We start from the raw sequence: 25,377 nt of genomic DNA on the forward strand, positions 1-25,377 counted from the left end.
TCTAATGTTACCTCTAAAAGTAAGGTCTAATTTGAAGGGCGCAGTGAAATGCATTTAAGGCCCAGCACTGAAAATCAGCAGGGAGTACAATTATATTCTCGAGGGTGGTGTATGAATAAGCGTAGGTTAGCTATCGAAAAGAAATAAATCAACAAACTCAACTATATATCGCTTCAAATACTTCCATATATTATTTTACATTGTGCGAACAACCCAGGGACCGCGGAAATAAACAGATAATCAAGGTGAATGATGTAACATTTCTGTTTGTCTATTTACGTCAGTAGTTCTTTCTTCTGTTTGGAAGCAATACACGTAGTATAGAGAACAAAGCGGTGGCCTCTCAGCCTTAGTAGGACGCATATCATGGTACACTGCTTTCAAAGACCGGTTTGTTTATGTGGAGGGTTCTTTTGCACTCCCGATTTGGTTTTAGAACCACGCACACCACTAATATTCATGATGTAGCCACATACAGTATCCGCAGATGAATAAAATACAAATGACGCAAAACCGTTTGCGAGCAACCAGACCGCAATGAGTGCAATTGAAATTCCTGCAGAGCCAATGCCACCGCAAAATGTAAAACCGTGGAATTTAGACAACCGCGAACATGCACAGCAGCGGCCGGCGCCTGAAGAACATTTCCCAAATAAACCGCTTGTATAGGCGCCCTTAACTAGCTGATTCATGCACGCTGACGAGGAGGTGGATGACAAACATTAAAATATGACCACAAATGGGTATGTGTGGGAACGTGAACCACAACTCATAAGATAGTGCTCCACAGAAGGTGAAAAAAGCACAACAGGGTTCTACTGTTACCCGGGACATTTGATGCAACATTTAAAGGCACAGCATTAATTTACATATTCAAGACGAACCATTCCGAACCTTGCACGAGGTTATAGTTAGTTTTGTACCGCCAGACCGCACCAATTTACTTAACGAAGTTGGGAAAATATCGTCAAAACCACATCGCGTGATTTTGGCGGTATGTATTCCTTGGTACCTTTTAAACTGGTTAATTACGCGCGCTCATTGCTCCAGATATGGTGACGGAAGTTTGAAGATTACATTAGACTAACAAACATCCCTAGTTATCAAGACGCAGAATTCCAAGCAACTGGAATAACAAACATAAAACTCATAGTTTACTACGATTCTGGTAACAAACTATATTTTTATAGTTTTGGGAAAAAATAAGACAGCAAAAATCTAAAATATATCTGCGTTTTCATCATGGTTCGCTAAGTACTCTAAAACTCTGCGTTTGTTCCGTCCGTTTTTGTAAACCAAATTGCAGAATAACGTTGTCGCATTCCGTCGCGATTTTTCTTGGTCTTTTTATTCGACCAAATGAATAGCATTTCACAAATTTGCTGGAACAAATTTTACAGACAGTAGACGTTTGGGTTCATTACCAGTATGTATACCGCATTTGGTAGGCGCGAGATTTCCCAAATAATTAGCGGAATGTCTGAATGTTATTTAATTGAAAGTTGGGTTTTCCAGCTAACAAACAAGAAATGAGACTGTCCATTGGTTATTCCGTTATCGAAATTAGACGCCCTATCTCAAATTGGTAAAGGAATGGGCAGCGGAATGTGATGTTCCCACCGAGATAAAGCTATGAATAAACAGCTGTTACCAGAACGGAACAGCCCGATCGTGCATAACTGTTGGTTCCTGTTGGTTATTCGGTTAGAGAGAAAGTCTCAGCCAATTCATGCCATTTTTTCCGATGTATATAAACCGCCTTACTTCGCTGCGAAAAAGACCTGTTCCTATGCTCGACTATGGCTTCTTCCTTACGTGAGTTGACGGGTTACCTCCAGACGATACAACAACAGCATTATCTGAAACTGACCAAAATTTCGAAGTACCTGGGTTTGTTCTAGATTCATCGACGTGCTTGGTTGTACCAGAACTGATACTTGCGTAACATTTTTCGTGATAATTAAGGTTCGTTTGAAGGCTGCTGAGTAACAGCTTCTCTGTCCTGGTTATTGAGCGGCGTACCGTTAAGGAATCCACCATGAGGAGGTTCACGTCATGGTTAGCCTCTGAAGTCGGTTTTTGCACTGGATCACTTGATAACTAATGGAAGTTTTAAGAATGAGCTCACTTGAATGTGTCTAATCCGGTAACTGAAACCCAATTATTTGGTAAAACTAAGCCACCCTAATACACGAGGCCTTTTTTCAACAAACATATAAGGATATTTCATGGTCTTCCTTCAGAGGAGCGCTCTTACAACGCATGACTCCGAGAATACAAAAAATGATGCCTAGATCGTACGCAAATCAAGTGTGTCCAAGGGGCGAATATTTATCTATGAGGAAACTATGAGGAGTAACAATGACCTTCCATGCGCATGGGCTAATTATTTAGTAAAACAATATTATTTATAATGGGGTGGCACATTCCAAGCGTTTCTCGTTTATGACGATGAAGACACTTCGTGTGTCCGGTAGATTAAAAAAATTTAATAATGCATTCAATGGGCTCCAATAACCAATGGAAAATATACTAACAACTCTGCCTTTTTTTATAAATCTTCGAGTATTCACGTTATTGAGTGGCTCCTGCCAGGCAACTGGCTGCAGTCTAACTTTTAACACAATCGAACCATGTTGGCGTCAGCTATGTGGCTACATAACGCCGGATAGAACAGCGTGACAGATGTCACACGATTTGATTTTGCGTGGGCTCGGCCATTTTTCCTTTAAACTTCCGCTGTTTAACTTGAAATGTCTGTTAACTTTAATGATCAATAAATAAAATCCTTGTGACTGTGTTACCTGTTTTCCTGCGCCTTGAGATCATCTTGGAACATTTTTGCTATAATGTCTATCACTATCTTACATTTGGCCGCGTACAAATTCATTATGTAAATTACATCAATGTGAGGAAAGTCTTCAACTGGCAACCTTGATGGCAAACGACTATACACGTTGCAGCATATTATTCATCGGAAATCGGAGTTTCATTGTGATATACAATTGTTTAGCTGGACGTGTCATTTTTGTTTTTAATTTTATTAGCATATAACGGTATTTCATAATAAAGGGCATAGTTACAATATGATTTTATTTAGTCAGCATGCCACGAGGCACGTTGTTTGAGCTTTTTCTGAGCACAACGCAGATAGCCCGTTGAAAATACGGATGAAATTAACCTATGTTACAAATGTCGTTTCAGAATGGAGCTCAGTGACCTGCTGCCGCAAACCGAGGGTTCAGATGCTCGCAGATCCCGTTGAAATTAAGCATGAAATTAACCTATGTTACAAATTTCGTTTCAGAATGGAGCTCAGTGACCTACTTCCGCAAACCGAGGGTTCAGATGCTCGCAGAAATCCTGAAAATATCTTCCGTTTTAGTTAAGGAGCAGATATTGTAGTAATCCGGTCCAAACGACCATTGTTGTCTATACACCAAGTGGTTCAACCGGCCTGTAATAGCAAGACTCGGAGCTCCGAACGTTATTTTGTTTGCGCTCAAAGTGTGCCTGATTATGCTCCATTCTGATGTTTGCATTGTTTTTTAGCTGTTCAACAAACACACTACATTTAGAAAAGATTTCACCCTGTGCAGGTCAGCCCCCGGTATGTTCATTCCATCCGAAACTGCGTGTGTGTTGTTCATTTTCTAGTGTTGATGTTTTTGCCTAAATTTAAGAAAAGATACACCGAGCCGATATTCCGTATTTCTTGGGATTTATAAACCAAGTAGCAGGTTCAGACGCCTTCAAGACTGCTGCGTTCATGTCGCTGGTCAGCTTTGAAAGAATTTCTTGTGAGGGATATAAACGAGCAATTTCCGAATCTTCAACATTCACATCACGCAGTCTCATGCCGTGCACCTCCACGAGGGAAACGATTCAGGCTGAAGAGCTCGCTCATCCTGAGAACACTATGTTTCGCGAGCGTCGGAAACATGATTTACAATCTACCATTTAATACACGTCACCCGATGAACAAGATTTTAGTAGAAATTTTCGCAGACCCTTAAGCACATTATTGCTGGTGAAAGTTTATTGAAACTTATGAAAGACAGCTTCATTCTAGAAAGTCGGACCTTGAAGCAATCTCGAAATCTTTTCTTTCTTGCTTTCTTTGGAGCGCAGAAAAATTAATGAACGTCTGTGTTTGAAATCCACCGAATAAAATTATGTTGAAAAATGTGACGAGCATTACAGCCTATATTCTGCCAATGATCTGACAGGAGTTGGCTAATTTGGCCTCAAAAAAAGGATCTTTTAGAAAATGGAGTGTATGTCAGAGAGAATGTAACCCAAACAAAAGTGTTGTTGAAGCACCCGGTCTTGTGTCATCCTCAGTTTTGGAGAAATTTTCGTCTGAAGTTTTTCCGCTATGCTCCATTCATAGGCCATGTGAAAACTTTTGCGTTTTAAAACAATTGCACCACTCGTTTCCTAACAGAGACCGAGCGAAATGGTCTAAGTATTTTAGTTCGTAATTTCAAGAGTTGCAGCCAAGCGTAAGTTCTGAAATCAGCTATCTGAGCTATTAACAATGTGTAGCGTTTTCTTCGGAATATGTTAACCCAGGTGGACGGGTGTAGAAAATGCAGTAGTCCGACAGCTGCAGTCATCGTAGAAAAATTCAATACTGGTCGATTCGTTACCGAAATAGAATAACGTTCTTTGGACTGCATGGGGAATTCTAGACAGATACGTCGTTCCGAGTTGCCCGTTAAACATTCTTGTGGTTAATTTATGGTCATCATTTGAGAGTAGAACTGGGAGTTTGGAAAGTGTAATCTGAATCACCTTTTCAAAAGAAAAACAATACTTTTTATACAAACGTTTGCCACTGTCTCATGCCAAACCCTAAGAGAACAATATCATGGCCAAACGCAGTTTGATCATCATAATGATTGGGCTCACGTCAGAACCCTAAACTAGCTGCTGGTTTGAAGAGTGTTCATATTTACCTTAGTCTAGGCGCTTTCTCTGGCTTGAAAAGGTGGTGATGAGCGATTCAGGTTCACTTTTTGTTATCCCGGGAACGGGACAAAAACCATTATAAATTTTTTTAACTAGCCGCCTCAGTACGGGTACCAAACAAAAAGATCGCATACTTGTTCACAATGATGTGTAATCTTAGGTGAATATTCGAAGTTAACACGCTCGTGAATGACGGTTATAGGCCGAATTTCAGGGTTAATCGCGACAGATGTGGAATAAATGGGCATATGCTTTTATTATGGCTCATCGTTCACGCCGTCGAACTCAGTAAACCTTTTTAAAAATTCAAATCTATGTTCTCTCCTCTGGCTTACTCGCAAATTTTCCTTTGTTTATACAACCAAAAACCTTATAAATTTTATCATTCCAAACGAATGAAACACTTTGGGACCGGCATAAATTTGGGTATTAGCCTTTTATACTGATGTTACTTTTATCACCTATTTGACTGTAATTTGCGCACGATAAAATTTGCCACGGAGATTGTCTGAACATCTTTGATGTCATCCACTCAGTAATCTTGCAGAGGCATACCAACAAAGGACGTAAGGTTGCTTGAATTTGAGATGAATAGCGGCGGCGGTTGAGCATCACGGAAGGTGGGTGAAATTAAACCGCTGCATGCTCTGCTGCGTCGTCCATGTGCCCCAGAGAGTGCAAAGAGGACGAGAGAGATTCAGGTCCTTTCGCGAAAAAGCAATTGCACAATGCGGTTGCGAGATAAATTAACATATCAATGTTATCACTTGCAAATGGGTCAACGTGGATTGCAAAAGCTTAATTTCCCCATACTTTAATTTCAGAGCTGACTTTGTCCCTCTGGAGGCTTTCAACCGGCACGTGAATTAAACGCCATCCCCACTTCTTTAGGAGGTATCCGCATCCCCTATTTGTCATCAGGTATTAAGCACCCTGCATCGGTAATGGATAAAAATTAAAAAAGTATTCTAGGTAACTTTACTGAAGTTCGAATTGAATTAACAAGTGATGAGCGTTTGTTTATTGCGCTGGGAAAATAAGAAATAACCGGTTAATGAGGCACACATAGATCTAAGTTGGACTAATTTGTTACATTTTCATCTACTGCATGAATATTCTTTAGGTGAGCGCGAAGACTTGTAAAAAATTGGCAGCTTTCAAGCACAAAATATGTGTATTGCTTGGCAACGTTTTGCTAACATCAAGACTTACCAGGCGGAGCGTTTAATTCACGACACAGTCCTGAAAATATCGCATATATTACGGAAAACTCCAAATCCATTTCACGGTAACATCAAAACGTGATTCAGCAGCACTTTATGAGCTTAGACAGCTGACCGGCGTCAATCCTGGGTCGAGCTACCCAATTATAGCGGCTTTTCTTCAATGGCAAGCCTATAATTTACAATTTTAAGCTTAGCGGAAAAATGAAAATAAACAAAATCACTCGCAATTCACTATCTGCCGTAAGACTCCCCGGGACATAGCATTGATTTATCCTATATGAAACGTCTATAGAATATTACTAATATACATCGACTGTTCGACGCAGATTAAGAAGCCGCCAAAATCGTTCGCTTATTTTCACAGGCTTCAGGGTAAACGACTCCAAAGAGCACGCGATTAATGTTGCTTTTTGGGCTTGACTTATTCCGGTGGATAACTTATTACTTTTTGTTTCTTGGACAAATCCGCGAATGCAGAAATAATGCCTCGAACTAATGCCCATAGAAAATGTATATAGACTTTGCGAACAATTTTGATTGAAAAAGCGTCTTATGCTGCTGGCATGCTAAGCCCGACTATGTAGTAGCACTTGGTCCTATATTGTCACAAGATAAGCAGTGAGTGCAGTGATAAAAATAGGAAATACTGGCTGCAGAAACTTACGTATGCATCTTTGATTTTCACCACAGCGTTCTTTAATTACAATAATACATGATGTGGGGTGAAAATCCGTTACAGGTGAAACTTAATGTAAAATACCAATTCATTTATTATGAACCCTGCCACCAATCCAGCAACCGAACTCACCAATGCAGCGGTCGCGAGCTGCCTTCCAGCATTTCCCTGCCAATGGTCGTTGCCATGCCACAAAAAGAAACAAACTGTGCAGTGAACTCAGCGCAGTCACACACTGGGCGATCAAAATAAATTTCCCTTGACAACACACCCGGAGTGTTTTTCTACTAATCCCACAAGAATTATGTTAAGTTTAACTGCAGGTCTTCAGATAACCCAAATGTATACCTCGTATTGCTGCAAAATTCTCGCAACTATATTGGTTCGCAAAACTAATACCCGCGGAAAACCATACAAATCGTGCTTCTCGGATGCACCCTTGGGTTTTCATGTATGACGAATTGTTCAGGAAGGAGGCACAACTATTATGATGCTGCAGACCTCAGAGCATGGCACATGCTGAAGTAAGTCGATTACTGATATTCCGCGAGGCAAATGAATGGAAATATTTACGTAAAAAGGAGAAAATTATATGGTTTCCACGTTTTCTAATAAAAACGATCAGGTTTTGGCCATATGCAGATGCGATCCCGCCAGATACCAACTAAATGAAACTGAAAGTTCCTAATAGCTCTGCTTTGCAGAAATGTGATCATCCTGGGATATTTGCAATTCGCGAGGACCCACACACCTGTGATAGGGTGTTCGAGGAAGTAATGGAATTTATATAGGCCGATCACAAAAGTAGCAATTTTGTGTGCTACATAAAGGCTTTGATTTTCTAGCCTCAGCAACTGTCATGTTCAGTAAAAGAACAACATCAATAATGATGCAACATACGTTTTTCGCGTTCGTTGCCCTCATGTTCCACTGTAACGTTGGAGGTTGCGAACGTTAGCCTATCTTTTATGACGTGCAGCATATATATATATATACCCCAGATACATTCCAGCATTTCAAAAATATTGCAGTGTCATTATTGCTTGGCCTGTATTGAAGCAACTGAAAATTTCTCATGTTCAACTGAACTACATAAAAATACTCTATTGGATCAAAATGTAACGCCAGACCATTTGTCAAAACTGCAGCTAAAACTCGGATCTGCTAACATGACTAACTAAGTCCGAATGATACAATCTGGCAGAATGGAACACCTCGAATAAATCCGATTCCTGGAACCTACGGTGATAATGCACCAAAATATGGAATCAAAACACTACTGAAGCTACGCTAAATCGTTAATTGATAGAAAACCGCTTGCCCAACAAGGCTAATTCAATCGAGTTTTCAAAAAAATACTATTTGATACGTTTATTATGATGATTTGAAAGTTTGGACAGACCTAGGCAACGGCCCCTTTCTTCTCTATTGCACCGATCTAAAGATGTAAACAGCACGTGGGTTTTCACAAACGCGTTTGCGTGGACAAGATAAAACCACAAATATACGCTCACATTGTACTCATATCTCCACAGCAATCCCCGAACAACATATAATTCCTAGTTTGGTTTGCAGTATTGTCTATCCATTTGTAAATATCTATGATTTATCAAAAATCCCAGGTGTATGTTCGGGAACGTATCACGGTGACGACGCAATCAGAACAGTGAAGAAAATAAAAGTGATGGTAGTGCGGAGCAAATGGTTATCAGTGAAACAAACCGGTGAATGGTTATTTACCTACCTCGACAAAGCTCTACTTTTCGGGTTTCCGCGCCTACAAAGTTAGGTAAGATATATCAAACCGCCGAAATGTTGGCCGGCATGAGAATGCGTCTCAGCGGCCCGAATCTGTCACCCGAAAATTGCATTGTTTTATTTGTCTTAGTTGCCCACAATAGTGTCTATCCGCTATTTTTATTGGGTGAGCTACACTAATATAGGCCAAGGCAGGGTTCGAACTTGTTTCAGCTGGCGGCGCAATTGATCACAGGCAGTCATGTGTTTGAAGTTCATAAGTGAGGTTTCTAACGTTCGCGAAACTAATGTTTGTTTTCATTGAGGTGGCAGCCCGCCCTCTCATTTCCCAGTGTTAGTTGCCTGCATGATTTTGAGCATTTGGTCTCCAACCGTTTTATGAAATAAGAATTTGATAGGAGGATGCGGTATAGTGATGAGAATCGTAATCATTCAGAAAAGCACATGTTCGACAGCTAGAACAACTCTGAATGTCGAAAAAGCACCGCATGTTTTTACCGCTTCGAATGGAGTAAGCGTACTGGGCACATAATAACAGAGCGCATTACGGTTTGTGATAGTTTGTGGGCGATTGGGAACTTACGATTACGGAGAGGCAGTTCTCCGCATCCCGCTGTCGTTAGAAATCAAATTATAGGTCAACTAGCATTTGGGACAACAGTAGCAAGAAGGGCGCAATCATGCGTTAAGTATTTCTACTCCTGAAATTGATAAAATTCAGTGTAGACCAGAAAAAGGTGCAAAAAGAATAATTAGATGTTAGCTCATTTTTATCTTTCATTTAATACCTCTTGCTGTGGGAAAAGATGCTCTGCGGACAACATCTGTAATAGATTGTATGCGGAGGGTGATACCTACAGGCAACCGATTACGGTTCGTTACAGTCGTGCTGGCGCTGGCCTTATCATAAATCATGGGAGGCCTTTTTTAATACACACTCTTCAAGGATCGGTTCGCAACCAGATCATTTAGGGAGAACTGAACTCAACTGATTTGCTACAAAACACATTTTGTAGAAGAGCATTGGCTACTGGATTTTTTATTGGGCGACCCATTTTGTCAAAAGAAGGTGGCTGCATGTTTGAATGCCAACGCGTGTGGTTTTGTCGGCAACAGAAATCACTCTGGTCTTGGCGACTTGCTTGACGATAACCTATAAACCGAAACTACACGTGACGCGCAGTTTAATTTCGCGGACTGTATAAATTGTAATTTTTGTGCAAGTCAGCGTATCTCCAGTGTGCCAAAGACAGCAAACGATAGAAATGAAAAAAATATTTATGCTCACCCATACACAAAACATATGGCGGTATACTCCTCGGATGGAGGTTTTCAACTAAAACGAAAAAAACGCGTAAATATGTTGACAAATGTATTGCTTGCCGTTCAGTAAATCGTCGGCAACAGAAATAACTCTGGTCTTGGCGACTTGCTTGACGATAACCTATAAACCGAAACTACACGTGACGCGCAGTTTAATTTCGCGGACTGTATAAATTGTAATTTTTGTGCAAGTCAGCGTATCTCCAGTGTGCCAAAGACAGCAAACGATAGAAATGAAAAAAATATTTATGCTCACCCATACACAAAACATATGGCGGTATACTCCTCGGATGGAGGTTTTCAACTAAAACGAAAAAAACGCGTAAATATGTTGACAAATGTATTGCTTGCCGTTCAGTAAATCACTTACGCAGGGCAGCTGCGATAAACATGAAAAATATCACCATGATTGTTGGTGATTTGTGTAAATCGAGTTCGTCTGGCTATTCTTCTAATCCACTGTATTTTAAACGGATGTGTAACTTAACTTTGAAGGCTGAATGTGCATTTGTCTTCCTCTAGCTCGTAATTAATTCGGTATTCAGCACATGCAATTTCATGCGCCAAGCAATTGTATCGGATAAACCCAAAAACCAAATTTCACGGAGACAAAAGAATCGCAATAGATGTATGAAAAATTGCATATATTTAGAGATTTTTCGTGCAAGTGTGTTTGATATCGGTTACAAAAGTTAAGTGTAATAAAACTCTGAAACTGCCGCTTAAATGTTCAAGGCAAATTGATAACAGTTTATCTGGGTTTTGTACGCGTCAGTTTCACACATTATCTTTTCACGGAAACTAATAACCAAACATGAATAAGCAACTACTCTCCGCTGGAATATTTATTGTCTAAATTAGTGAAACTGATGCTGGTAGAAAAAATGCTAAAAGGATTTTTCCCTCTCAAAACTGTTGCCAAACAGATTGGCCAAAGAAGCTCATGTATGCAGTACTGATGAGATCGATTTACAGTTATCGTGCGCCTCAAGTACATCGTGGTAGGCGTGAAAGTCAAATCGCTTCTGTTTACCACGTGCAAAGCAGAATGTGTTCCACAATAGGTGCCGATTCCGATGTCCTAAATACGAGGTATCAACAGATTTGCATCTGGCAGTCGAAGATTCACAGCTAGATGTCAAATACGCCTTTGTTGACAACCAGTACTTTATGGGAATGTGGTCAACATGGATGTCAAGACCACCAGTGATTTTGTCATTCATGCACCTTAAGTAATGTAACGAACACATCCACTGCCATTCTCAAACGGCAGCCTCGCAAGCTACAAGTATATTGTCAAGAAATAACGCAAAATTGCGTAATGGAACTTTCAATGAAAAACTAATATATCCCTTGTCAGTTTAAATGCGGTAAAATAAATTTGCATTCCCAAGTTGGCAGTTAGTTTTTCTGGGGCGCTCCGTTTACTGAGTATTACAGAAGTTTGAGTCTGCCACCGGATAGTAGTTGAGCTGACCATGCAAAGCGTGAACCGATCACATTAAAAACACGATAACTTTGTGCACACAACCAAGTATTATCGTTCAAAGATGACGAAGGTCAACGGGTAAAGCACTCCTTTATAAGATTTTGAGTTGAGCACGCCTAAAACTGAGAATCGGCCACATGTGATCCGATAATTATTCCGACATTATTATCGAGCTCACATGTTCCTGGTTTGAATGCTCAGTCTGAGAATACACCCACATAGCGCTAGTTTTAGTTGTTCGTAAAATGTATAACTTTGAGGAAAAGGTTTTCAAGCTTTCGTGCGATGCGGGATCGCATAATTATAACTTCATTTCAAACACTTTGCAAGCATGATTTTGCTTAATATTCAGCCCTCAAATTGACATTCTCAAGAGGGAAGAATGTATCCACACGCTTATTGAAGTAACGGTCTCATATTTGAAAGCCGGATTCATAAATTGCCAACATCCGATTACCAGTTGCTTGGTAAACCAATCGTTCGTCATCGATGGCGATTTGTAATACATCGAAGTTCTATCAAATTCAAAGTAGTTTTCGTTCAGTTATTGAGGGTGGTCCATACCGAGGGCGGTTTCCCACTACGATTGAAACTCTTACCAGATAACTTCGTGCGTGCTGGGGACCATGTCCTCGGTGTTCGTTACCCGGCCTACGGAATTCACAGTAGTGTGTATGGTAGCATGCTCAATGTATGGGCTCGTAAGATATTCGAACTCGGCGCACTGCGAAATTTGGGTCATTCAGAACTCTGAACAACTGAGATATTGGTACATTTATGTAGCGTTGCAAAATGCTTACTTGTTGGTGCTACGCGTGCCACTAACTGAAACTCCAGTGGCTGAAATCCGTGTGAATCGAGATTTGGGCCAACAACACCTGCATAAACATTAACTTCACTAAACCAGGTTCTCATTGAGCACTAATCAAATCTTTGTCACAACCATGTTTATTATAACAATAAATTATAATGAATGAGGGGGTAAACCGTCTTTTGGTGATTGCGTTTTATTCCAATTTATTGTATATATTCGGCGAGCAATCCACGGTGTCAGCATTCGCAGTACAAATGTGTGTGAAACGGCGCACGGTCCTTCGGACTACGTGATCATGCTTTCTGAGGCAAGGTCTAAGTAGAAACCTGCGCCAAAATCCACTGACATGTATGCATACTAGAAAATGTATCTTCAGCCATTTAACTACGGTTTGTTTAACGACAATGTAGTATGAAAATATTACTTTCAAGTGTGGCTTTGCAGTACAATTTCAAGTATACTGAGGCTCCTTTTGGGATTTCAAGAAATTCTCTACCGAAAGGAGAACCAAATTGATACACTTGAGGACTCTTGTAAACAGCACATTGAAGGTTCGGCAGTTCTCCTAGGTCTCATACTTGTTAGATTGTACATGATACATTCTTTAGTTTCACTCTACTGTTTACGATATTGTGCTGAACATTGGAAATGTTGTAAAATGTGTGGCGCTCAGAAGGAAGCTAGCAGGCAGCCCCAAAACAGAGCGGTTTTTTTAGCCAATTGGTTTTAGATCAATATTAACCGATACCTGTACTGAACATCAGACAATGTGTGACGTTTGATCATTTTATCCTTTTCCTGAGACACTGTTCACGTATAAACAGCGACCGGGGGAACATTGATTACCTGTCGGGAAATTTCTACACAGACTTACATTCCGCCTTCTGGTTTTTTCCTGTAGACATTTGCTCATGTGCGATGAGGGGCACCCGAGAGCCTTCTCTAAACCTTGTTCTCAATTACGCAAAATATTAAAACGTTTGACGTTGGTCGAAAATCTTCCGTGCGCAGTCACGGTCGCAAGCCGGTAAATTTGGGTGAAATCTTCGTAAATTTGGAACCTGAAGCCTGTGGAAACTAGCATATGCTAACATATACTCGTGCCAAAGATGGCGTAAGTAGCCTATTGCAAGAAATTATCCCAAGGAATTGATGGTGCTGACATTAGATTCTGTACACGTTAATCATTACAAGGGACCATGTCTCCATTATGAAGTTCTTGAATGATCAAATAATTTGGATATCTCATAGTTGAGTGAACTGTGGACGTCTTGATGGATTTTTTTCCCCGCTAAAGCAGACAGGAAAAACTCAAACTTCCAGATTCTTGCCTACTTCTAGTTTGTTTGTGCCAGGAAGACATTTGCATCAACGCTAACTTCTGGGATTCTTAACCAACAGTTCAGCGGTAACCGAGCTCTAAGTGGCTGAGAAACAAAAAAATTGTTCATAACATGATGATATGCGAACCGATGTTGTCACCTTCTGTACTATTACGTATTTATAACTGTTTTCGCTTCCACTGTTAGGGCTGTGATTTCCGGTAACTTACACAGTATGCTACCGCTCAAAACAACATGACTAGTTTGCAGCGGAACAATTTCCAAAAGCCCAGACATGGCGAACATTCTGTGTTATTCATTTTAAAGCATTTGAATCTACTAGCGTCTGGGTTTCTGGGCACAAACGCCCACACCCTGTTGCAAAATTTATCGTCTTTCTTTGGCTACCAGGTAGGGCTGCTGAACGAACTCATTAAAGTTAAGATGATGAATGACTACCGAGATAAAGAAGGAAATCTGCAATTCATATATATTCCTGACGTTTGAAAGCACAAGGTGGCAATACTAGAATTTAGAAAAAAATTATTCATTGGCTGAATTACTTGAGACAACGAAGTGCACGTGAACTGACTGGGTTTGAAACGGGGATTCTTATCTTGTTAACTCACTACTGATGAGGCGCAGCTTGGGTTAACTTAACGTTTAGTGCACTGATAGCATAAAAACGGCGTTGCTGGCCACAACAGTTCACTACACTGTATTGTTAGCTTTTGCAGAAATGTGCATTTTTGCGGGGTGGTGGGTTTCGGTTGTTTTCAGTAAATAGGTGACATCTAAGTCAACCACGTTTAACTCGGCCTCATAAAAACTCCCATCATTCGTTGCCTTCCTCCAATATGTGATTTCTTGCCTGCACCCGCCACTTACAATACCGTGAGTGTGGTCCCGCGAATAAGCCTGCGAGTCAGTGTGTCACTCTCTGCGTTTCTGTCGCGTTTTCTGATGCTGTATAGGCTGGTTTTGAATTCAACAATTCAATGAGTGATTTGCTTTATTTTGAAAAGTACATGTGGACCATTAGCAAGCCAATTGTCTTCCATTGTTAATTGCACAGTGATTGATAGTTACAAATACCCAATTTAGTTTTTCGTTCCCTAAACTGTGCAGGCAACTAGGGCTGCAACGCTATCTGAAGGCCTAACAAACCACAAGTCCAGGGTTTTGGAAACTGGCACAAGACCAACAACTTACCTACTTGATTATTCAGCGAGAAAATGGGTAAGTGTGCAAAGAAAGCAAACATTCACGTAGTTTGACGATTGTACCTGTTGACGTCATCGAACAAAACGTAGGGGATTAGACTAACACTGAAGATGCTGTAAGAAATATTCTATACCCGTATTGTCGTCAACAGACTATACGTTTTTCATTCATATCCCTTGTCCTGCCGTATGGCGAGCGAAGCGGTGATAATACCGTCATGCAAATGATAAGGATTCATTTTGGTGGCCACGCGCTCTGGTGCGGAACGTTTTCGTTATCATTACGGCTTTCTGGCTGCTGCCGCCATCAATTTATTCTGACAGTAGACGTGGTATGTACAACCGCTTCATGAGAACTGGGAATCGTCAGCAGCACGTCCTCTTGAGGAGCAATTCTTTCATACCTTTCACTGGTGCCTATTCTCCAAGAGAATGCAAAGGATCCTCAGTGTACTTGCAATTGCACCCGTGGCGACTTCACTCACAAGAGGAAGTATTTTCAGGAACATCCAATTATTCTCACACGTTCGAAAGTCTATGATTAGGTCAGGGGGAGAACTAAACTCAGCGTATATTTTAAAGACGATGCGGGCTGCTGCTGATTCCCACCAAGGATGGAAATACCGCGCAGGTATTCTAAAATTTTTATCACCTTTCAGTCCCATTAACAAGAAAACAGAACCTAACACGGCTAATTACCAATTTAGTGAAACTACTTTCCATAATGTACCTTCCTAATGAAGCACCATGATTCGGCTAATCAACCGGAATAATCGCGCAACTTACAAATTAAGCGATTTGTACTCCACATTGTTGAATTTATGACAAAATACACCGACACTGGACACCCAGGAAGCTAGAAGTGCTTCAACGGTTCGTGCATTTTATTTGAAGATAGTTAGTTTTTGTTGTTTTCCAAAAATTGTCACATCCAGCGCATTATCCCTTCAATAATCATTAGGGAAATAACCACGACTGATATTAATTGTCATTCGTAACAACTAGTAATTGGTAACAAGGACCTACATTCGCCCCTTATGTTTTAACTGCGTAAAGTCGTATAGAAATGATGAATCTTGCGGCTGATATTTCCAAGATGCCCTTTCACACCTGGGGCAAGTTGATGTTAGCAGAGAAACTGTGGGACGTCCTGTAGTCTTATGCGCATCACTGTGATGCGATAAAACGACAACACTGGAAAATTTCACACTTAGACAAGATCGCAAATGTTTGCAGAAACACCGGAAGCACCGAAGGCCATGCTTTGTGTAGATACTACGGAGCGGTGACATCTGTGGTAATTTGGACAGCGTCAGTTGCGTTTACGTTACCTGCGTGACCACTGCTACCAACCACGTAGGAGTCTGCAGTAGCCTAGTTATAGTATATTCCTACAGTAACGCGTAACTGAATACCTGGGAGAAACGACGGCTTTTGAAATGGCGGAGAATCTCTGTGGTGGTCGACAATAACGTGCGCACTAGACACAAGCTTGCAGAACTGTAGTTAAGGATCTGCCGAATTGCCGAGCCCCCGATTTCTAAAATAACACAACCATGTCCCTCCAGTTTGCGGGTCTTCCTGTTCCATGCCTGCGTTCAGGTCGATGGATAAAGTGGTTCACATTCTCCTCCTTTGCGCCCAACTGCAGGCGAAATTTTACACTTGGGGAATTTTACTAGCATTCTAATCATCGCTAATTAGGAAGACCTGTAGACATAAGAACCCGAAAAGCACTCAAACCGACTCTGTTTTTGGCGCACCTTTGAAAACTGAATTCGAAAAATTACCTGATTTCCTGCAGGCAAAGTTCTCATACAAGAGTGACAGCACACGTAATCTCGTTATGTCGCAAATTATTGAAGGTTGACATGTACTTGCGACGGAGCATCACAGAAAGTGAGTGAGATTTGCTTGAATTCATTTTGCGCTGTTTCATATTATGATATCAGAAAAGTGCCCTTCACCGGAGAGTCAAAGAACTGCATATCAGGATAATACGCAAACGTTTGTTGAGGAAAATTAGCTGCTGTAGCTGGTGGAATTTCCGTGGTGGTTTTTGCTGCTCAGTTCCAATTTTCCGATCAGGCATCCTGGATCTCTACGATCACCTTTCTTAGCACCTCCATTATAGCTTGGAATATTCCAAACCCGTACTCGTTAACCACGAACGAACCCTTGTTTGTTTTCAAAATATAAGAAGGATGAATTACGCCGTTCAAATACGCCGTTCAATCTTAATTGGCAAAAACCTTTTCAACGTAAGCAGATGATTTAGTCCTCTGAAATAGTAAAGTTCATCCCATTATTATATCATATATATTCCTACCTTCGTGTCAAGCACATGTATTTAACAAGACGCGTTCAGGTAAGGACGAAGTTCGGAAATGACAGCTGACAGTTAAAATCAAACCTAAGTGGCGAAATAAATAGAATTCTGCCTTACTTAGCGGGGCATGTAACTGACGACAAATCACTGTAAATAAAGCACACATATTTGTGGACAGTAGTGTTGCGGCAAGTGAAATATCTTTGACACACATTGTTTGTCTTTTCAAGTACGATCAAGCCAAAGACCTCTTGCTTTAAGAGAAACACTGATTTTCTGTACGTATGTCACAGTTCAGCAGTACGAAAGTGATTGAGAAAATGCACACTTCCTCCGTTAAACGGGGTAAATAATTCAGGTCTTGTGCCCCAAAATGCGACTGAGTTGCTTCCATCTATTTGGCGAGTACTGTGAACACCAGGGTTCTCCAGCAGGAGATATCAGGTATATACAACAATTTAGCTGTTAGTTATCAGGTAGTGTAGACTTTCAATACATGAGCATCCTATCACAATACAGTTAGTTTATTGAAGGGGTATAATTATAGTCAATTTCTCTAAGCGGGCATCGGCATCAACTTAGATATTTCACCAGTATTTTGCTGCCGTATCCCCACTAATAGTGCTAATTTATAGTGCTTGATGAATAAACCTCTATGGTGCAGAGCATAAATCTGGCTTTTGATTTTGCAAAAGTGGTCCCCCGAAGGAGCAATATAACTTCAATTTTGATGCGCAGAAGCTACAGCAGTCAAATTCGTGGTCTGAGAAAAATCTCTGCACTGGGTGATCGGGCATTTATAGAGTTTCCGTGAATCAACTGAGCGTCAACTGCGAACCGGAATCCATCACTGATTACACTATATACACACAGGGAAAAACAATACGTAGAAATCGTCATATTCTGATAGTGTGGATGAAAACGGCGGTCAGTTGTGAGTCCCAAATTTGATGATGTTATGGTCTAATCACCTTCTCGTAAGCGGTTATTACCTCTCTGGGTGGAGTTATTCTAAACCATCATGTGCAATAATCACCAGTCACAAAGCTCGGCGCTGGACGAGGTTTCCAAACTGTGATTGAGGAGAGGAGAAAAAACCTGAAATTCAAGTCCACAAAATCTCCAGATAATCTGCAACTTCAGAAAGTTTTAAAAAAAACAAATGCTCGAAGCTTTACATTTTCCGAGTGAATCTATTACATGCATCCGTTCTTTTTTAGCTCTTCAGTAGTTGACGCTGACACTACATTATACACCAGATCGAACGACTGAGAAATGAGCACAACGAGGGTTTTATAATTACTAGAGAAAACCTTATTGCGGCAACTCACGGAGGCATCGTTCCACTCTACCGCAGCGTGCTACCAATTGAATATTCCAGAAAGAGGTTTCATTCGTTTTAAAATTTCAATTTGCTCTTCGGAAAGTGCATAGATGACGTGTCTGCGGTTGCAGCAGTGTAACTCACCAATGCAGCGGAAGAGAGATTCGTTCCAGCATTTCGCTGCAAATGAACGTTCAAATGACAAATGAAGAAAAAATTTGTGTAATGAGGCCAAGTCCACGGGAAGGTAGAAGTTTACGATGAATTACCAACGCATCCAAATTTTTTTCGGAACATTTCAAGCAAATGTACATTTAGCTGCGTCAAGATGAGGAGGTGCTTTGAACAACTTGTTCCAAACAACAAAATGTTGCTTAATCGGAATTCAGTCATCCAAGGCCATTGACAACACTCGTTTATTGAACTTGCTGTTTAATATATTTTTGAATGTGTGCCAATTATCGTTTGGCAAGTGGTTATTTATTCTGTGACGACAAAGAATCGGATTTATTCTACTCTCCGATAAAATAGAAAGAGTAATATTTGGGTGATGAAAACTCTCCGAAACTTAACGAAATAAATCAATTGCATCCTCGGTCACATGCCGAGTACAAATGTAAACGTAATAGGGTGATCAGAATTCCGTAGTTCTGTGGGTGCCTACTCTTGAGGAGAACGGCTGTCCATTACATGCTGAAAAGCTTTTGTTCATTGGCAGCCACACCAATGAGGGCCTCAACAATTACCAGGCATATTTGTGTAGCTTCAGCATGGTGGTTAAAAGTGTTGCAGAACATGTCCGTATTGCGCTGAATTCATGCGTAGTTTTGGACATTAAATCTTCTGTGGTTATTCTGGTCTTGCAGATAAGGCTGGAACTATATTTCTACAATCAGTTAGGTGACCCACTTTTCTCTCGTTCATCCTCTGGGTATGCGTCTAAAATTGTTGGAAAATACTTATATGAAGCAGCTTTTTACGATACATGGCAAACTATTTCAAATGTAGAAATTTCGGCAAAAATGCTGCATACGGTCTGCTTTAGCCAAAAGCACTTCGGTCGAGCCCTTGATGAAGTAGATCTGCTATGTTCAAATTAAATGTAACGTAATTTGATGGCTTGCACTTGCGGCAGGCAGGCGAACCATCTGGTACCCTTGGTGAAGCCGCTACATTGCGTCACCAAAGTGCCCTCACAAATGTCAACTTTGGTTGTTAGAACAGGCAATGCAAAAACCAACGAAGGACGTTTTTGGTGAATTATTCCTCAATGCATATAAGAACTGATAAAGAAATAACAGCTAGAGAATATGGTAGAATGTCCTATCGGATCGCTAATTGAGGAAGCGATGCTGGATGCGTGTAAAAATCTCAAACGGTGCCAGCAAAGATTGTTATATACAAGTTTGAATGCTTGGACAAACCTAGGCAGCGTGTCCTCTCCTCCCGATTGCATCGATCTGGAGATGGGAAAAACGTACACACTTTATTGTACATTGTGTCGGTAAACATGTACGTCCAATATAGTTGAATGAATTGGCTCCTTTTACACTCACGCCTTTGCGGTAATTCCAGGTCACCCTAGGTTTTCTGTTTATATCGCAGCGTACTCTACGTGTTGAAAGTTCGTTGAATCATTGGCATTCCGTAGTTACATTATTATAGCGCGTCAACTCAATTTCTTACTTAATTGCTTTGCAACGGGTATGAAAATTAACCGTACGGTAGATGGTGGCAAATGACCATCACACGAGCGACACAAATGATGATTAGAAACTCACGGCGACACAATTCTACTCTAAGGATTTCTGCATCTACGAAGAAATGTTGGCATAGATGGAAATCAGGATTGCTGGCAGACGTAAAGAAGTAAAAGTTTTTATACAATCAATTAGGTGCATTTAGCAATACATCTGAACTGGAACTCTCTGCATGTGAACTCTGCGGACGTTGCGGAACTGTAAACAGAATGTGGGCGTCCAAATTTGAAAAAGTGACTTGACTTGTATTGATCCGTTCCACTGAGGCAATCACTAAGTTTCTCAAGGCCACGCGATATTTTTTGACGTGATCATGTGCATTATGTTTCCAGTAGTTGGTAGAAACCTTTGTTTGTATGAAGAAATGTGGTGTATATTAGTTAAGATCGCAGTGCTTCAGAGACGACTTGTTTGAGGTCATTAACTGTCCGTGAAGGTCATTTTGCTAAAAAATTTCACACGCATTATCCGAGGTGTTTGTTCAAACTGGTGTACTTCAGAGCACCTAGTTATTCATGGTTGTTGGGTTATTGAAAACTTACGGTCAACGCGCGGCGGATCCTCTCCACACTCATCTGTAACATTAATCCAAAGTTCACTCAAAAATTAATAACGAATAGTTAAGAGTTTGTTTGCAATATAAAAAACAAAACCGTGCATGAAGGTTCTCCAGTAAAACAGCTAATGTGAGAACAGTCAACGGTGAAAAACTAAATTCATAGGAAGCTAAGACTTCCCTGCAGGAAATGGATGATAGTCCGTTTAGATTATATGATTGATTTTTTTCCGAGGATTCCCAAGTACATATGTAACCCCCTAAAGCTTCATTTTGTGAATTTTGAAAGAAGGCGATCACAATTGGAGACTACCAAGCACTGTCTGCTAACATTTGTGACTAAACTTCATCTTTAACCTAGGCGTGTCCATTTCCATCTGTAGATTACTGATTAGCTGTGAAACAATGGTTGGACAAAACCACCAAATTCTGGATATTCTAAAAACCGTCACCTTCGTTTAGTCAATAACAAGGGGTTGAATATTGAGATATGACTATGGAAAAAACACGCCATGTGTGGAAGCATATAGGCCTTCATTGGTTTGGTTACACTTAGTAACGAAAATGTTTCCCAATGGCGCATTTGGCAGGACCAAGACAAGACTTTCAGTACCCGAAATTCACGGCAGATTGAAACGTAAAATCAGATTTTATCGAAAAAACTATTTCTGGCCGGCTCTAATGAACACGCGATGTACAATAATAGATATGAGTTCTCACCCATACATAGATCGTAAGGCGGAATACCTCTTGCCAAGACGTTTCTTACTAAAATGCAAGTTAGAACTCATGAATATGTTTTGATGAATATATGTGCATTTAGCAATACATCTGAACGTCGTATTGGAACTCTCTGCATGTGAACTCTGCGGACGTTGCGGAACTGTAAACAGAATGTGGGCGTCCAAATTTGAAAAAGTGACTTGACTTGTATTGATCCGTTCCACTGAGGCAATCACTAAGTTTCTCAAGGCCACGCGATATTTTTTGACGTGATCATGTGCATTATGTTTCCAGTAGTTGGTAGAAACCTTTGTTTGTATGAAGAAATGTGGTGTATATTAGTTAAGATCGCAGTGCTTCAGAGACGACTTGTTTGAGGTCATTAACTGTCCGTGAAGGTCATTTTGCTAAAAAATTTCACACGCATTATCCGAGGTGTTTGTTCAAACTGGTGTACTTCAGAGCACCTAGTTATTCATGGTTGTTGGGTTATTGAAAACTTACGGTCAACGCGCGGCGGATCCTCTCCACACTCATCTGTAACATTAATCCAAAGTTCACTCAAAAATTAATAACGAATAGTTAAGAGTTTGTTTGCAATATAAAAAACAAAACCGTGCATGAAGGTTCTCCAGTAAAACAGCTAATGTGAGAACAGTCAACGGTGAAAAACTAAATTCATAGGAAGCTAAGACTTCCCTGCAGGAAATGGATGATAGTCCGTTTAGATTATATGATTGATTTTTTTCCGAGGATTCCCAAGTACATATGTAACCCCCTAAAGCTTCATTTTGTGAATTTTGAAAGAAGGCGATCACAATTGGAGACTACCAAGCACTGTCTGCTAACATTTGTGACTAAACTTCATCTTTAACCTAGGCGTGTCCATTTCCATCTGTAGATTACTGATTAGCTGTGAAACAATGGTTGGACAAAACCACCAAATTCTGGATATTCTAAAAACCGTCACCTTCGTTTAGTCAATAACAAGGGGTTGAATATTGAGATATGACTATGGAAAAAACACGCCATGTGTGGAAGCATATAGGCCTTCATTGGTTTGGTCACACTTAGTAACGAAAATGTTTCCCAATGGCGCATTTGGCAGGACCAAGACAAGACTTTCAGTACCCGAAATTCACGGCAGATTGAAACGTAAAATCAGATTTTATCGAAAAAACTATTTCTGGCCGGCTCTAATGAACACGCGATGTACAATAATAGATATGAGTTCTCACCCATACATAGATCGTAAGGCGGAATACCTCTTGCCAAGACGTTTCTTACTAAAATGCAAGTTAGAACTCATGAATATGTTTTGATGAATATATGTGTTGTGTTCCACACTGTAAATAACCTACTTAGGATAACTGCGATAAGCATGAAAACCAGTGCCATGAATATTGTTGATTGGTAGTGCGAAAACACACGTCTCGTTCACTTCATTTTATATCCATATGTGACCTTGTATGAGCAGTGATAATTTATAAAACGAATAGTTTGCTGGTCGATAAGACGGAACCTGTGAGGTTATTCCCACAAAACGGAAGCCGGATGCACACGACAAATTTGTTTGAAGCACGTTTGTTAATTCAATAATTTAAGGAAAACTACAGTCCTAATTCAACTTTCCTGCAGATTCAATCGACGCGCGGTGTATAAGCTAGCATACTCTACGCCGATATTTGAGGTATCCCGTTGAAAATTTGATGAACAAACATGAATGCGAGGTGAATTTTCTACGATCATCTATATATTCAGGTGAAAATAACAAATTAGTTCGGGCACCGATGATAGTTAAGACCGGCGTGCACGAACATGCACTTAACATGAAGTGAGATAAACGAAAACTTCACTGGCAGAATGTGCCTCCGGTGGGCATACATCTCTTGCTCCGGCAACACGTCGCGGAACTTGTCATGCAGACATTGAACACTGCATTCCTCTATGGAACTGCAATCGTCGAAATGCCTTAAAATATTAAATAAATTTCAGAAATTTCTTCGAATTCGCGGAACGAGTCGTTTGTGCCAGAGATGCATGTTACTTTCACACTTTTAGGGAAGCATACCGTCAATTCAAAAACAAAATCATAAGCATGTAACTTCGCGATTGAAAAAAAAACCGTAGACTGCTGTGAAAATAAGAATGCAGAGTAAGGCATCTTTCCAAGTGCCTGCAGTGATTAATAGGCAACATAAAGACGGATCAAGTATGCACATTCTTCAAAAGCTCTCATGCACACTCCTGCATTTATTGTCCAATGGGCATTAGGTAAGTTTGTTCTTATGGTTTCTTCCATCTGCCAGAAAGTTTCCACCTGCATGGCTGCAGAAGAATCTTTAATAGGAAAGAGCATAGCTATATAAAACTTGCTTATCGGTAAAGTGTTGGAATATTGGTAGCTCGGGTGTTTCCTTTGTCTCAGAGGCTGGTAGGCAGGATCAATCTCAATACGCCTGTTTATTGCTCCATCGGTGGAGTACCACGCCTCCATGAACTCGGCTTCTCTCTTTGTTCTTGCCTGGCCCAGTATTCTGACATTATTCCAATCGAAATGATGTCCTTCCCCATCTTCGTGTGCAGAGATGAGAGAGAGTTGGTCATGTCTCCTGGTGGCGAGTTTGTGTTCGGTGATTCTGGTTGACAGTTTCCTCCCTGTTTGTCCCACGTAGTGTTTTTCACAATCGTTGCATTGAATTTTGTAGATTACATTTGTCCTTTCCATCGCATTGAGTGTCCCTTTTGGTTTTGATAGTACTCTCCGCAGCGTGTCAGTCGGTCTCTGGGCCACTTTTATGGCATGCAGTCGTAGTATCCTGGCGGTCATCTCCGAAATGTTTTTGATATATGGTAATGTGATTGTTTTGCTTGTGTTCTTCCCCATCTCGTGTGCAGAGATGAGAGAGAGTTGGTCATGTCTCCTGGTGGCGAGTTTGTGTTCGGTGATTCTGGTTGACAGTTTCCTTCCTGTTTGTCCCACGTAGTGTTTTTCACAATCGTTGCATTGAATTTTGTAGATTACATTTGTCCTTTCCATCGCATTGAGTGTCCCTTTTGGTTTTGATAGTACTCTCCGCAGCGTGTCAGTCGGTCTCTGGGCCACTTTTATGGCATGCAGTCGTAGTATCCTGGCGGTCATCTCCGAAATGTTTTTGATATATGGTAATGTGATTGTTTTGCTTGTGTTTCCGGTTGTCGCGTTGGTTGAATTGCATTGTCTCAAAGATCTCCGGACGAAATTCCTTGGGTAACCGTTCCTTTGAAAGATTCTGTATAGACGTTTCTCTTCTTTCACTTCAGATTCTACTGTGTTGCAGTGCGTTTCAATTCGCTTGAATAGTGTCCGGATGCAGCTCTGTTTGGGGCAGTTTGGGTGGTTGCTGTGCTAGCTTAGAAGTTGATCCGTATGCGTAGCTTTTCTGTAGACTTCCGTTTGCATTTGTCCATTTGGTAACCTTGTGACGAGGACATCTAAAACCGCCAGCTTGTTGTTGTTTTCTTCTTGCACCGTGAACTTGATGTCATCGGAGACACTGTTTATCAATTGGATTGCTCGTTGTAGTTCTCTCTTCTTGATGATGACAAAGGTATCGTCTACATAACGTACCAAAAGCTTCGGGTTGATGTCCGGCAACACGGTCCTCTCCAGTCTTTGCATTGCAATCTCGGCGATGAACCCTAAAATTGAGGAACCCATTGGTGCTCCTTTCAATTGTTCATAGTATTCACCGTTGAATTCGAAGTACGTGGTCAAACAGAGGCTGAGCAATTCACATATGTCTTCCTTCCTTAGAGATCCACTGGGAGGTCCATGACTGTCCAGTAGTTCAGCGACTGTTGTCTTTGCGGAGTGAAGGTCCACTGATGTGAACAGTGA

The 25,377-nt window shown here is 40.8% G+C and overlaps 2 protein-coding genes across 2 annotated transcripts in view; one reads left to right on the forward strand and one right to left on the reverse strand.

Moving 5' to 3' along the window:
• T265_03718 (hypothetical protein) overlaps positions 1 to 22,895 on the reverse strand; it is a gene marked incomplete at both ends in the record, with an annotated part of 166,041 nt that extends 143,146 nt beyond the window's left edge. Inside the window, one exon of the mRNA XM_009168265.1 lies at positions 22,859 to 22,895. Coding sequence (XP_009166529.1) covers positions 22,859 to 22,895 — 37 coding nt within the window. The remainder of the gene's footprint in view (positions 1 to 22,858) is intronic.
• T265_03717 (hypothetical protein) overlaps positions 1 to 25,182 on the forward strand; it is a gene marked incomplete at both ends in the record, with an annotated part of 168,412 nt that extends 143,230 nt beyond the window's left edge. Inside the window, one exon of the mRNA XM_009168264.1 lies at positions 25,063 to 25,182. Within this exon, the coding sequence (XP_009166528.1) occupies positions 25,063 to 25,182 (120 nt within the window). The remainder of the gene's footprint in view (positions 1 to 25,062) is intronic.
• Between the last annotated feature and the right edge of the window lie 195 nt (positions 25,183 to 25,377).

Source organism: Opisthorchis viverrini (assembly GCF_000715545.1).
Source record: "Opisthorchis viverrini unplaced genomic scaffold opera_v5_54, whole genome shotgun sequence".
In the NCBI taxonomy this organism is placed as follows: domain Eukaryota; kingdom Metazoa; phylum Platyhelminthes; class Trematoda; order Opisthorchiida; family Opisthorchiidae; genus Opisthorchis; species Opisthorchis viverrini.